Source organism: Chironomus tepperi, unplaced genomic scaffold (assembly GCF_022539635.2).
Source record: "Chironomus tepperi strain 1889 unplaced genomic scaffold, CSIRO-AGI_Ctep_v1 contig_73, whole genome shotgun sequence".
Taxonomy (NCBI): domain Eukaryota; kingdom Metazoa; phylum Arthropoda; class Insecta; order Diptera; family Chironomidae; genus Chironomus; species Chironomus tepperi.
The window spans coordinates 950,212-966,645 of record NW_027226195.1 but is presented as its reverse complement, the minus strand read 5'-3'; the positions used below and the strand labels follow the sequence as shown (position 1 = coordinate 966,645).

The following is a 16,434-nucleotide window of genomic DNA, read 5'->3' as shown; positions in this document are numbered from 1 at the left end:
TATGACTTGATAGCTCACTTAGCAAGATTAGCGTCATGAAAATTAAATTTGAATTTTAACTCTCGGGTTCGAATCCCGTAAGAGATGCCTTCGACTTCTAAAATCAATCAGACATGCCCGACTGTACTACACCTTAGATCGTAACAGGGTCCTGACAGCTTAAAAACCCGTGTTCTACCACCAAAACTGCCACTGAAACAGTTTGTTCATCACTGTTCAGTGTTGATAATGAGTTTGTCTTTTTCATAGCCAAAAGCATGATATCAACATTGTTGCTAATTCACTTTCTGTATAAATTGTAAATTAATGTTCTGGATACATTGTAAAGCATTGTAAAGCAATTAAAAATCCGGCCTCAGGGCTGTGTGTCTTTTGCTTGATGGTGGCTCTGACACGCCAGAGTCGCGACAGTCAAAAGCTGGACTTTAGATTAATTAACTGATTTGTGCATTTCAGGTAGATCTACAAGCAACATACTTGATTAAACAGGACTGACAAATTTTTCCATCAAACTCAACCAAATCTCCTGCCCAAACATCACCAAGATACATGAAAAAGTCGACAAACATTTGCCACCATCATTACCACTAATAATTAGCTGTCACTTAATATTTCGGAGCTATTCAAGCAAAAAACTACACGTGAAACATTCAACATAACATTTTGTACAAGCTCAATTAGCTTTAAGCATCCCACAATAATCACATAGTTACTATGTGTAATAACACAAACCCAACTCAATTTAGATTAGGCCAAAAAAGACTTTTAATAAGTTTTTGGGGGTATTTGGTTGTTATGTAATGGAATTAAGTGTTATGATGTCTTAGACCTGATTTGGGAGGCCTTTACTGAAGTCACCTCCAAATGATGGTATGTCAACTCTACCATAGACCTCCCTTGTCCATCCCCTAAAGAACCGTCACATAACAAACGAAGATCCCCTATTGTGAATGAATATAGGAAGTAAATTAAAGCTCCGAATGTCAATCAACCGAAAGAAAATAGTCGACATGAAAAATGAAATTACAGTCAAATTACGAGTCATTAGGAATTGATTTAATTTCATTATGAGTTTTGATGATTGAGAGGCAAAATGAGCAACAATAATTCTTTTTTATTGTAATTTCAAAAAGTCATGGAAATATGAGGTTAATTTCTCATGTTTTATCAATTAATGATTATCGTGAGGTAAAGTTATGAGGAAGGAGAGATTGATATGCTTATGAGGGGATTAAATGTGATAATAATTATCGGAATAAATTGTATTTTTGTTGTGAATTTTTCGAGAGATTTTGTGTGGATTTGTTGCGTAATTTTGATGTTGTGATAACTGCTAGGTTACATGGACTGAACAGAGAACACTGCTAGGTTACAATCTTTAACTCGAATGATACATCTGTATCCAAATTGGCTTTAAGAGTGCCAAGGAACTCAAGATGGCTTTAAATTCTCTATACTCACTAAAAATTGAACATCGTATGCGAATCCCGAGCAATTTTGAAGCCTTTTTAAAGGCACCCAAAGGAAAACTTCAACTGGCGTTAATGCTTGTGTCAATTATTGAGCCTTTTTCATTTGTATTGCTCGGGTCTCTTATGGGTGGTGAGAGCGCAATATATTTTTACTTTAGGACACTTTTAGCTAAACTCCACCATGAACCATCCTCACCTTCTCGCTGTGGAGACCGTCAATTCAAGGCACATAGTGGAAAGGAGTCAAACGAAGTTGTGGCTAATGCAGGGTGCGGGTCTTAAAAGTCGAAATCCTTAAATACAAACTAAGAGAATCAATGAGAGAGCCGGTCTGGAAGTAATGTATCTCAATTGATCTGTACAGACTGCGAAGTAAGTAAATAGCTTGGATTAAGAATAAATTAGGGTTTGTCCAAAACTTCAAGCTTAAACATCCAAAACGCTAGAAATTGAGGCCTGCAATTCCTAACTGAACCTTAAGAAAATTCGAAAATTCACTAATTTTGAGTCAAAATCTATGAAAGTTTTACATAGCAAAGCACTCAAAGACCTAGTCATACAATACCCCACTATACAACACTCTTCCAACTCCAACTAAATTCCACCAATCCAATTCCCATCAACCCAACAATCAACACAAAATCGCTCACGTCTCACACAGTTATTTATAGTTCTTGAAAATTCAGATTGCCATAGCAATTACCTGATAATTACAGTTCTCAAGTCATTAACTATTTCTATACTTATCGATCACTTCCATTGGAAAGATATTTTATTTTTTTCGTGTCGATAGCATAATGAATGAATGAATGGTAATCAATAGATCTTATAATACCGATACTTCCGATTTTATTTATAGTTCAACAAGCTTCGAGCAGAAAATGAGCTGTACATTGTTAGTTATTTTTATGAATAGGAAGTTAAAAAGGAGAAAGAAGAAAAAATTCTTGTTGCCAAATCAACAGCAGTAAGGGGAGGAACATAGGAAAAAAAAACATATTTATCGGGTATCAATGGCTTCGTTTATTACAATGCACAAAAAAGAAAATATCATCAAATTAACGATAGAAATCTCAACAACAGCACAGAAACAGCATCAATAAGGTGAACTTTGCTCATTGCCTTTTCTTTTTTTTATTCTATTTCAAATTCACCAAATGGAAGTAAATTATTATTACATATAGTTATGGTACTGGTTCTCTTATTTTTGTCGATGAAGCAATAATTTCAGTCTGCTTGTAGTTTTTTTCGATAAATACTTCATATTACTGCTGCCATTATCGAACATTATGAACTTCATATTTATTTCTCCCTTATTTATTGATAAATGTGCTTATGTTGCATGCTACTTCTATTTAAAAAAATGGCACAAAGACGATGAAAATTATCGATGAAAATTGTACAACAAGATTTTTTTCTCCTTATTTTTGACTTATTAGCATTGACATTTTTACTGGTGCTTGTTGAAGTCATTTGAAGTTGAAAAAAAAACATGGAATATTTTTTTGATATCTGATATAATTTATTTTTACAATAAAAAGCTTTCACAAGACCATTAAAAAATTTTCTTTTCAATTTCGGCTTCTTTATCTGTCTGTTAGGTTTCTTTTTAATAGGGATTTAATGCAGCGAAGCATGTGGTGGTGTATGGCATTGAAAGATATCTTTTATCTAGAATTCTTCTACAGTTCTTCTAGAATTTTATTAAGGAATGATGCTTAAGTTAAATGAGAGTTTTTGAAACGACCATAATGCGACGAATTTCACTATTTGCTGTAAAAATAGACCAAAATCAGCAGTCATTGCGCTGTTAGCGTGACTATGTTGTGCTACTCGGTAGAAAAGCTTGAGGCATATAACAACAAAAAAGCATTGGTCTGCGTGATAAACTTTTAACGGCAGAATTCAATCTTAAGAAATCTAGAGGAGTCTAGAGGAGTCTAGAAGGTCTAACCGATTTTTCAATGACTTGGTCGTTTCAAATCGTTTTGTGTGATTTGCGACCAAACCTATTGTTTCAGCGTTAGTAAATGTACATATATATGTATAACATTACTTAGCATTAGTTTTCAATATTTTAATTGGTGTATTCTTCTTAAGTGTATGAGCTCAAGGAGAGATGCTGTCGATAGAGAATTAGGAAGCCAGAGATAGTGTCAGCAATAGAAGACATCTAAAGGAGGTCATGGATTACTATTGATCTGTGCGATCAATGAAACATGTAAGTAAGTCTCTAATTTGACATGACTGTAGCTTGTACCCAGATTCAATGAAATCCATCCTCAGACTAGAGTCAGGTCAAATTGAACGGGATTTATCACCTTTTCTACTCCGTGTGTCTTCCAGGAGTTATGTAGCCTCCTTCCAAGACCATTAACTAGGCTTCTTAATCTTTAAATTATCATTGTAAATCAAACAATTTTTAATCACATCCATTTTTGATTAAATTTTCACAAAAATCCATTTAATACAAATAATAGCTCCAAACTTTTCTGCTGAACATAATTTTCAACAGTTTCACAATTAAAAGCTTAATTTTATTTTTCGATGTTTCAAAAAAAGTTTAATAATTTCCCTACTAATTCCTTCAACTTCTGACAATTTTCAACTTACATCAATAAAATTTTCAAAAAATTATTTCAACATAAACAGATTTAATTTTGTTGATAATAAGCAAAACAACTGCGCAAAAAAACAAAAAAATATTAATCAGATTTATCAATATTTTTGTAGTCAATATCACTTTTTACCTCGTTTTTCTTAACTTGCTTTCTTGTCTGTTTGTTTGTTTGTTTGTTTGTTTGTTTGTCGAGGTCAAATCTTGCGATCGATTTTTCGACCACTTCTACTGCTTCAATCGAGCTGAAATTTTTCATGCACGTGTATTCTCGATGACAATGCAATATTCAAGCATTAGTTAATCACAATATTGCTTAATTATGCTATAATTAATTAATTTAAAAAAACGCTTACGTATTACGTAAATTTTACGTAAGTAACTTTTACGTAGCCCTTAAAAAGATAATTTTTATAAAATTCCAAGCCAGTCAAGGGTTCAAGTCTCAAATTTTCAAACTTTTTTTGACGTACTTTTTTAATTCTTTTTCATACTTTTTTGATAATTTATAATGTTTTAAAATAGAATTTTCCATTTTCACACTTTTCTAAGCTATTTTCCAATGTTTTCTTGGAGTTTAATATTTTTCATCACGCATTGTCACGTAAAATTTTACATATTTGTCCTCATGATGGAAAGTATCGAAAAAATTATTCCTTCATTATCAGAAATCAAATTTTAATAAAAACCAATATATATATTTATTGATAATAATATTAAATATAATAATAATATCAAGTCAATACTTTTCATTAATATTATGAATTTAACCGTTTGGTTAATGTACATAATATGTAGTGGTGGCGTAATGGTTAGAGTACAGGTTTTAATAAACATGAGGTCATGAGTTCGAGCCTAGGCATGGGCAGACTTTCTTTTTAGCATTTTATTTTTTTTTGATAATTTTGTGTTCTTTCATAGCGAAGCTTGGCCCATCGGTCTAGCTTAGTTCTTCAAACTTATGCCAAGCGAAGCTTGGCCTATCGGCCCAGCTTAGTTCCTGAAACTTATGCCAAGCGAAGCTTGCCCTATCGGTCTAGCTTAGTTCCTCAAACTTATGCCAAGCGAAGCTTGGCCTATCGGTCTAGCTTAGTTCTTCAAACTTATGCCAAGCGAAGCTTGGCCTATCGGTCTAGCTCAGTTCCTCAAACTTATGCCAAGCGAAGCTTGGCCTATCGGTCTAGCTCAGTTCCTCAAACTTATGCCAAGCGAAGCTTGGCCTATCGGTCTAGCTCAGTTCTTCAAACTTATGCCAAGCGAAGCTTGGCCTATCGGTCTAGCTTAGTTCTTCAAAATTATGCCAAGCGAAGCTTGGCCTATCGGTCTAGCTTAGTTCCTCAAACTTATGCCAAGCGAAGCTTGGCCTATCGGTCTAGCTTAGTTCTTCAAACTTATGCCAAGCGAAGCTTGGCCTATCGGTCTAGCTTAGTTCTTCAAACTTATGCCAAGCGAAGCTTGGCCTATCGGTCTAGCTTAGTTCTTCAAACTTATGCCAAGCGAAGCTTGGCCTATCGGTCTAGCTTAGTTCCTCAAACTTATGCCAAGCGAAGCTTGGCCTATCGGTCTAGCTTAGTACCTCAAACTTATGCCAAGCGAAGCTTGGCCTATCGGTCTAGCTTAGTTCTTCAAACTTATGCCAAGCGAAGCTTGGCCTATCGGTCTAGCTTAGTACTTCAAACTTATGCCTAGCGAAGCTTGGCCTATCGGTCTAGCTTAGTTCTTCAAACTTATGCCAAGCGAAGCTTGGCCTATCGGTCTAGCTTAGTTCTTCAAACTTATGCCAAGCGAAGCTTGGCCTATCGGTCTAGCTTAGTTCTTCAAACTTATGCCAAGCGAAGCTTGGCCTATCGGTCTAGCTTAGTTCCTCAAACTTATGCCAAGCGAAGCTTGGCCTATCGGTCTAGCTTAGTTCTTCAAACTTATGCCAAGCGAAGCTTGGCCTATCGGTCTAGCTTAGTTCTTCAAACTTATGCCAAGCGAAGCTTGGCCTATCGGTCTAGCTTAGTTCTTCAAACTTATGCCAAGCGAAGCTTGGCCTATCGGTCTAGCTTAGTTCCTCAAACTTATGCCAAGCGAAGCTTGGCCTATCGGTCTAGCTTAGTATCTCAAACTTATGCCAAGCGAAGCTTGGCCTATCGGTCTAGCTTAGTTCTTCAAACTTATGCCAAGCGAAGCTTGGCCTATCGGTCTAGCTTAGTTCTTCAAACTTATGCCAAGCGAAGCTTGGCCTATCGGTCTAGCTTAGTTCCTCAAACTTATGCCAAGCGAAGCTTGGCCTATCGGTCTAGCTTAGTTCTTCAAACTTATGCCAAGCGAAGCTTGGCCTATCGGTCTAGCTTAGTTCTTCAAACTTATGCCAAGCGAAGCTTGGCCTATCGGTCTAGCTTAGTTCTTCAAACTTATGCCAAGCGAAGCTTGGCCTATCGGCCCAGCTTAGTTCCTGAAACTTATGCCAAGCGAAGCTTGCCCTATCGGTCTAGCTTAGTTCTTCAAACTTATGCCAAGCGAAGCTTGGCCTATCGGTCTAGCTTAGTACCTCAAACTTATGCCAAGCGGAGCTTGGCCTATCGGTCTAGCTTAGTTCTTCAAACTTATGCCAAGCGAAGCTTGGCCTATCGGTCTAGCTTAGTTCTTCAAACTTATGCCAAGCGAAGCTTGGCCTATCGGTCTAGCTTAGTTCTTCAAACTTATGCCAAGCGAAGCTTGGCCTATCGGTCTAGCTTAGTACCTCAAACTTATGCCAAGCGGAGCTTGGCCTATCGGTCTAGCTTAGTTCTTCAAACTTATGCCAAGCGAAGCTTGGCCTATCGGTCTAGCTTAGTTCTTCAAACTTATGCCAAGCGAAGCTTGGCCTATCGGTACAGCTCAAACCTTCAAACATGTTCCAAGATTATCAAAATATTAAACTAAGTAATCATTGACTAAAAAGTTGAAAATAAAATACTTTATAAAAAAAACTTTTTAAAAAACCTCGTTTTTCGCGTGGACTAAAAAGCAAAAAATAACTTTTATTTTGTGTTGTAGAGAAATTGGTTTGAAAGTTGAGACGACAGATGAATTACAAACAAGCAACTTGATCTTATCGTATAGTTCTACAACTTAAAACGAGGGCGCAAAGCTTTGATGAAGTTCTGTTAACAAGCGCCCTCGTTTTAAATTGTAGAACTATACGATAAGATCAAGTTGCTTGTTTGTAATTCATCTGTCGTCTCAACTTTCAAACCAATTTCTCTACAACACAAAATAAAAGTTATTTTTTGCTTTTTAGTCCACGCGAAAAACGAGGTTTTTTAAAAAGTTTTTTTTATAAAGTATTTTCTTAGCACAGGATATAATCAAGGAGATATAAAAAAAATGTAATTAAATTTACATTTTAATGCTCGAAAAATTTATTTTTTTACTCTTTATTCATGCAAAAATACACGGATTTTAATACGGTAGTTACATCTACAATAGAAGTAAAAAAAAAAGCTACAAATATAACTTTTGAATAAAATTTTCTGTTGCTATTCGGGACGTAATCTCACGGAATTACATTTTCTTTACATTTCAAGTAATGAAAAAAAAGAAGAAGAAAAAACACACCATAAAATAAATATTTTAAGAGCAAGTTGAAGCAACAGTGGAACTATAAGACGTAGTTTACAGAATAAAATTGGAATTACATCTTATTTTATCGTTAAATGCTGCATAGTTATGAGCTCATTTCTTTTCTTTTTTCGAATTATAAAGTTGAAATTGAATAGAATTTTTTCATCCAATAGTTAGGGGTTGTTAGGATGAGGATTGGATGGAAGCTGAATGGAATTTTATGTTAGTTTGCTATTTAGTTGTGTCTTGGTTGATTAAGAGGAGGCTTGAGCTGTTTTTATAGCTCTATCCTTATTATTTCTTAAGATTTTTAAATTTAGAATCAAGATATGATAGTATCTTATGATTATTATTGGATTTGCATTTAGAGAAGACCTCTACAGACTATAAAACACTACCTGGAAGTCACAAGGTGTAGAAATGGCTGAAAATTCTACTTCTAGCCATATTGATTGAAGTATGAAATCGGGACAGAGTCAGGTCAACATCAGACAAGAGTTAAATCATTTTCAGACGGAAGTCAAGTCAGCTACATGCCAGAATCAAATCGGCTTTAAGTCAGCTTCAGACTTGAGTAAAGTTCAGCTTCAGGTTATAATCAATTCGGCTTCAAGCCACAATCAGTTTTATCTAAAGCCAAAGTCATATCAGCTTCAGGTCTAATTCAAGCCATGATCAAGTTGGTCTCAAGCCAGAGTCAAAACGACTTCAGTTTAAAGTCATTTCGGTTTCAAATCACAGTCAAATCAATCTCATGCCAGAATCAATTAGGCTTCAGGTCAAAATCAAGTCTGTTTTAAGCCAAAGTCAATTTAGTCTCAGCCCAGAGTCGGATCGGCTTCAAGCCAGAATCAAGTTAGTCTCAGGTCAGGGTTAAATCAGTTTCAATACAGAATCAAATTGGCTTCAGGCCAGAATCAAGTCGGATTCAATCCAGAGTTTAGTCGGCCTCAGACTAGAGTCTAGTCGGCTTTAGACCAAAATTCAAAGTTCTCAGACCAGAGTCAAGTTGACATCAATTCAGAGTCAAATCTGCTTCTATAAAGTAGACCATCTAGTGGACGCAAATAATATTCTTCCCAAAATCTTAAACAACACACTCTAGAATCCCTATCCAAAAACGATTAAACTTGATGTTTATCACCAACACAAATATCATTTGCATCATATCATTTTGCAAAAAAAGCTAAAAATGTCAAAAGCTGAGCTCAAGAAAGAGAAAAATAAAAAGTTTGATAGAATAAATTTAATCAAAAATTATGCCAAACTTGTCGAACAAAAAATTTAACGATAGGAAATAAAGAAATAAAAAAAAGATGAAAATTAAATTTCTTTCATCTGTCAATTTCTGCAATGAGAATTTTATTGAAATTAATTTAAGTTTTACGAGTCGTTTTGATGGATTGAATGAGGATAAAAAAAAGGAGAAAATAAGCAGTACAGCCACTCAATTTTATTCGACATTCCCTTCATTTCCATCCACTTCATCTTGATATCATAATATTTTCCTCTTTTTTTCTCCCGTGATAAGCAGCAACCAAATAATAATTTATCAAATTTTCAGCAGTATGCGATTGTTATAGCAACAACATCGAAAATTGTGAAGCACAATAACAAGCAATATCAACTTATAAAAAAAAATACGACAAGAATAAAGAGAGTGAGGCAATACATCATCACATCACAAAATTGATTTTTCTTATTATTCTGATAACATATTTATTTTTCTACTGGGAGTCTGCTTTTTGTGGATTGAAGTACTTTTGGGGCTGGACAATTTGTAGATTGACTTGGTGTCCTTAAGGATGTACATATGAGTTTACCCAATAGAGATGATCATGTGGATGACTAAAGATCTACTGTAAGGAGGCTGTTGATAGAGACAGTATTGTATTTGCTATTCCATATAAGGATATGGAAGCTAGAGATATAACTAGTTTTAGGCGCCAATTGAGGGAGGACAAGAATCACAATTGGTCAGTATATACCCAGAAAATGACAAATCGATCATGTTTTGACCATTAGGGTTTAGAATGTAGCTATTAACAGCTCACTGAGTCGGATATACTGGGAAGAAGGTGCGACCGGAAATCGAATAGATCGTAGGATCGAGTCCCACTGAGGGGGATCCATTAGATCTCTTAGAATCTCCTAGAAGATTAAATAATTTACTTGTAGTTCAACAGACTGAGATTCGAACCTGGAATGGCTTTATCAAATTAACAAATTTTAATTCAAGTGCCAAAGTCCTTAACCATCGCTCCACCGACTCCCTTATAACTCACTATATTAAGCCTGCTTTTAAGATATATTCCATATTCCCAAAACGACTTTCAATCTCATAAACATTTCAACAAAGAAACAAAGTGAATAATCACAATAATCATTAAAAGTTGACAATTTTATAATGTCCTGTAGCTTCTTTAAATATAGCACAATAGCCAACTGAAAGGTTTATAGTTTGCGATTAATTTTAATAGCCCCTGTCGTAAAGTAATCAAAAATAAAAATTTCGATTTCTCGCTGTTTTATGATCGCCACCTGATCATATTTCGGCCTTCAGAGACAATAAGATATTTTTTTAATGTCATGCACAGGTGAAAGGAATAAAAGAATCACACTAGGCGCCTGATGATAAGTCAGGTGAGTAATATCGGATGATAAACAATTAACTTTAAGTCGTGATCATTAAATTAGGAGCTATTAAAAAATATTTTAAAGACATTTAACTTGACACATTCTTTATTTATTTAACATGCTGTGTAGACTATGGCACCATATGGAATTGTGTTAATTTTGGAAGAGAACGATGACGTTATAGCTGGATAGGTCACACACTTGGAATGCGGACTAATGTTGTAGCTAGGGGAGAGTCACAGGCTGATTATACTGGTCTGGGTTAGAATCCACAATAAAAAAGCTGTCCTGGTACTCCAAAAGCCAGATAACGTAGGACGATAATGAAGAAATGGCCAGTTAGATGTCAAAACTGAGAATGTGCTCAAGTTTTATGATTCAGCCAGCATTAGAGTCAAATGGAGAGTCTTTTGTAGCAACTTAGGCCATTTGTAGCTACCTTGGCCATTTGTAGCAACCAGGGCTCCAAGTCAGAACATGGTTCCAATAAGTAAATTGGTAATTTCAATGACATCATGTAGATTGCGTTCTATTCAACCTCAATTTCCCTACTTATACCACACATATTCTAGCCATACATTCACACATTCACGTACATATTTTTTTGTGTATGCCCATTCTTCATAAGTGAATTTATTTCTGACATTTGCAGGAAAATAATGAAGAGAAAAACATCTTGTAGGTGGAGTTATACTTAACATAATATAAAAATGAAGACATGATTGAAAGGCACATGAAGTAGAGAGCAAACTAAACTTTAATAGAAATGTCTCAACTTTTTTCTCCTAGCTGTGAATATGATTAATTATCATTTACATTAATATTTTAATTAAATTATGTAGATGAATTCTGATATTTAATTCCTTTAATAATCTCATTTTGTGCGCTTTTCTGTGTGTCTTATGAAGTAACTTGGTGAAGCTTCAAGGTAGATGTAAAGAACTTTTGGTGATCATAATTTTTTTTGTATGAATCAATTTGAATTTTATTAACTTTTTGTGAATTTTTTTGGAATTTTAATTAATAATTTCTGATGATGTGGCTTATTAAGAAGAGAATTTCAAAGAAATGGAGTTCACGAGTGTCGGTAACAGTGGAGGTTCATAGCGCCCGGAGTTAGTTTAAAGGAAAACGCTTTGGTATTTAGACTAGGCAAGTTCAGGGACAATGGAGAAATATCAAACAGGGAACTGATTTTGGCATCATTTACCCCACCCTTTTCTTGGAGAGATTTCCCTGCATCAAAATTGAACTTTGTATAGGAATTGTAGAACAAGTGGGTCTGGATTCAAACTAAACCACGCAGGTTTTGTTGGGTGGTTTAATGATGAGTCTGAGTGGGTAATACTGACTCGGAATGACTTAGTACTTCAAAACCAAATTATCTATGTGATCATGGGATCGAAACTCGGCATGGGCTCGAAACATGCATGGGGTTGAGACTTGGCATGGGTTCGAGACCCAGCTAGGGCTTGAGACTCGGCATGGGCTCGAGACCCAGTTAAGGCTCGAGACTCGGCATGAGCTCGAGACCCAGTTAATGCTTGAGACTCTGCATGGGCCCGAGACCCAGTTAGGACTTGAGATTCGACTTCTTTTGTAAATTACAGACAATAATATCGCGAAACTAATGGTTCAAAATCCACTGTAAACTGTAAGTTTAGATTTGAGTGCGGAGGTTTGAAAACCCGCCCGTATTATGAACCCTGAGACGCATATAAAGCCGCAAAGCCTGAAACTAACAGACCTGCATAACTAAAGTTTATTTTGTTAAGCATATTGATGTATCTCGGTCTAAAAAGTAGGAAAAATTCTAGCTTAGGTCATAGATATTGATAAATCCAACTGCATAATAATTACACAGATTAAAAGCTCCAAATCAGACTTCTTTTCCCCTCAACCATAATCAGAATATAATCAAACTAAATTTTTTCACAAACAACAGCAAACAAAAATATTTTCAAAAAACCTAAAACTTTTCTGTGGCTTCAATTTATTTGCTGTTAGTTGGTCGAGGTAGAAAATAAAATAAACTATAAGCGTGGAGGAAGCAAAAAGAAGGAAAAACAAAAAAAAGTTTTCCATATGTTCACAAAAAAAATATTTCGATTCTTTTTCAAACACAACATTTTCTGCTTCCTCTGATAAACTTTTATGTGGTATATAAATAAAAATGATTTTTAATGGTCGATAGATGAAGATTCAGAATGGTTGAATATTTATATCATGTCAGTGTCACTATGGTGATATCTTCTTCCTTTTTCGCTTTATGTCTTGATCACATTTTCGAGAAATTTAATGGATATTCTAATATCATTGGACGTTTGGGGTAATAATAGATTCATATCAGGTTTTTGGATATTAAATATTTAGAGGAATAATTTTTTTGGCAGTTGTAGCTTCACACAACAGAATTTGTAGTTTGAGGCACTTTAAGAACTGAGTTACTACTTGTAGTACCAAACTCATTATACCTACAGTTTGAAGTGGGTTCTGACTCAAGTAGCCGAAACCGGTAAGAGCTATCTTAAAGCTAGACAGCTTAGGTAACTTACTTACTTACTGCTACCATGTTCCTTTGTGGAACCTAGGCTACAAAAGAAGACTTTCCATCGGACCATGTTGCTGGAGCTTAGGTAACTTAGCCATTGCTAGCTTTTAGCAAGTAAATAGAAAGTCACAATTACTAGGTCGAGATACATACAAACTGTGCACATTGCAATGACACGAGCACGATACTAGCACGATGAGCATACAAAGTAACAATTTGTGCGCGCAAGATTACGTAAAGAAGCCAACCAGATGTGATTATATTCTTATAAACCTTACAAAGAAGAGGTTTATATTTAGTACCAATAAGTACGAAAGACATAAGTAGTTCACCCAACCGAAGGTGTCGAATCTATCCCGAAAAACCGCACGGTTTAAAAATGTTGGAAAATAATATACAACGACCAGCATGACTCAACCGTAGGATCTAATTTTTGGCCGAGTCATGTTGACCAAGATACACTGTTTTTCAAATTGACACCATTAAGTATTGCACTATTTAGCACTGAATGTATCTTCAAAGCTAAGTGACAAAGTGGTCATGTAGTTGGATGTATTTGGTGATATAGTAACACATTCCTGTGATACTTAGGTACTAATCTTACAAATGGCAGCTAAATACCAACTAATTCCTATATTCTCATTGAATCCAGTTCCTCTTCGCCACAATTCTGAATATTTTCCCAATTCCCACATTACATAACATCCAAAATAAAATTCAGCACACAATCAACCACTAACTCTACTACCAATCATCACCAATATCATGTCAGCAGCCCATAAAATAACGATATATCAATAATTCATTCAAATTAGCTGCAATAAGAAGAATTTCAATTTTTCTTGCTATTTTCAAATTCAAATTTATTTCAACAATAGCCAGCACGATGCCTATGAAAATAGTTTGAATAGCTTGAAATAAAATACTTAATTTGTATTCAGAAATGGAAGTGAAACTCATTCATATTTAGATCTTATAAATCATCAGCCAATTGACAATCCGCTGTATGAATCTAAATAAATTTTTTGTGAACAAAAAAATTCCATAAAAATGACTAATCAAGTTCAAGTATAGAGACGTAGAGATTTGCATGGAGCAGCCGTACTCAAGTAAATGAAAAAAACACTTTTTAATTTATTTTAATAAATGAATCATGACATAAACAAATGGCATCTCCAATGGGATGATGATAAGATTAATAAAGTTCATTATTTTCATTTTTTTTCTGTAATTCGACGTGAGTAAACAAGTATGATTGTAGGAATGCCTCATAAATAAGAGAATTTAATTACTCATTTGCATTTTCGTCGAATAACGAAGGCAGTTCTACGTACACAAAAGGAATTATCTCAATGGAGATTCCAATTTAATTAGTATAATAAAGTCAAAATAGCTACTTACATTAGCAACAGGAGCTGGTGGTCTAGTTGGAGGCCTCAAAGCACTCTGCGGTGCTGGACTATAACGTGGTTGTTGCATGTTTATGATTTATACGTCAAGCAAGAAATAAATAGAAATTTTGCTGTACCAAATGCTGATTATGTCTTCTTTTGCCTTCGTTTATATATTTTTTTCGTCTAGTAGATCTGAAATGAGAAGCGAGAAAAGAAATTTGCAATATACTTTTTTTTATTTAAATAAAAAAACTTCAAATGTGAATGAACTTTATAACAGTAATAGCTGATAAATAGAAAACGATACGAACATTCATTTTCTCTATTTTTTGCACACTTTTTGGAGTAATTTTTTTTGCAAAGTTAATGTGATTTAAATTTTATTTTGAATTGGTGAATTGGAAATTATTGAAAATTTTATAAAAGGTTGTTGCGGTCAAATTTTAAAATTGGGGTTAAATTAATCTTAAATTGTAGAGAATTTGTAGTTTAAGGCTGATCATTTGGTAAGTAAAGAGTAGCTGCGACGTAGTAAAAGCTTTCAAAATGGAAACCAAGAACTTGTGGCGATGATTTTGAAGAATATCCCCTTCTAGTCTCGGTCTTAGTATGGGCCTCGATCTTGATACGGATCTCGGTCTCAAGAATTCGTCGAAACTGAGACTTCAGTGAACCCTGCGCAGTCATGATGTCATTAGCATTGTGCGAATCTTTCGCATATCGACAGAAGAAAAGAGAGATACAGAAACCTACCCAGGTATCAAACTACCTAACCACTCGGCCACTTAAGCCTCAGTCTCGTCCTAGTAAAATAACCAACATGTATAAGGCTCAACACTGCAGATGCCACTCCACTTAAGCACCACAATTAGATTGTCAGCCAATTGATCCTAGCAAGCCAAATTTGAGCATTCTTATAAACAAAATGGATCCCAAATGAACCAACTAAGTAGGTCAGTAACCTGGGTGTGAACCTATGAATGTTAAGTCATAATTAGATGATTTTTCGATGTTTATCTATTTACACTGTTTATATGTTTTGCGACACACAAATGACGCTAGGTTCTTCTCATTACTATAACCTAAGACATCAAACTATACTTAGTTTTGAATTCATTTCCACTGTTTGTACAGCATATAGAATAGAGCTATTTTTCGCAAACATATTCAAAAGAAATCGCAAAATGTGTCGCATTTTAAATAGGTATATTTTAATTTTCCGTTACGCATATTCTCCTTCTCTTTCTTACTTTTTATTTAGTATTATGGTCGTTGTACAGTTGGAGGTCAAGTTCAACGATTACATACTGTCACCCATAATCACGCAATGTTACTATTTTTAATCTTATGTAAAAATATTTTTTTTTTTCATCGTTAACATGCAACATTGGCTATAAAGGCATTTAAAATTGGGTTTGGACTTAATGACAATTATATTCGCTATAATTGCTATCTTTTAACACGATTTTTATGAATACTATGAATGTCTAGTTTATGTCATGGCTCAAATTACTACCTATAAAGTATAAATACTCATCGCATACCTAGTCAGCTACTTATAGATAGTGTAAATATTTTTACAGTGAACAAAGCTGTGTAATTAACGCATTTTTGCTTTGGAATTTTTGTTAGTAATTTGTAGATGTTAGAATGAAAGGTCAGTATGACCTTGATTTAGGGTTTTTGTGTGGATATTTGAGTTGGTGAGTAAAGATTTGTTGATGATATAGTTATTGGTCATTCAGAGCAAATGAATGATGAATGGTTAGACTAAGATTGTTTGTAATTCGGACCAGAGAGCAAGACTATCTAGGTGACGGCTTCAGTGAATTACGGATTTAGAGAAGCCGTTTTGGGCTTATATCAATTGGATTGATTGAGAATACTCATGATCATAGGATTGAACCGGCTTTAGATGTTCTCTTTCCTGTGGCAATTTGCTCACACGTTTTTCAGTCAAGGAATTAAGTAAGTAAGTAAGGCTGATGAGTAACACTGAACTGGTGAGTATGCTCATTGGCCCTTAAAGCGCTATATTCAATATCATTGATATTACCCTAACTGGCAAAGAGAACGCTTTAAGGTACCTAAGTGTTCTTTCTGAAGCATGAAAGCATGAATTTTGCCTGAATACTATGGTACCTAAAAGCATTTTCTTTGTTTATTAGAGTT

At 34.8% G+C, this 16,434-nt stretch overlaps 1 protein-coding gene across 16 annotated transcripts in view; it reads right to left on the bottom strand.

The window, feature by feature from the left end:
- Window positions 1–16,434, bottom strand: part of shep (alan shepard) — a 178,624-nt gene that overhangs the window by 147,295 nt on the left and 14,895 nt on the right. For all 16 annotated transcript variants that reach the window (XM_070653880.1, XM_070653874.1, XM_070653868.1 and 13 more), the window contains exon 2: window positions 14,270–14,454. In XM_070653880.1, the coding sequence (XP_070509981.1) occupies window positions 14,270–14,347 (78 nt within the window). In that variant the 5' untranslated portion in view covers window positions 14,348–14,454. The remainder of the gene's footprint in view (window positions 1–14,269; window positions 14,455–16,434) is intronic.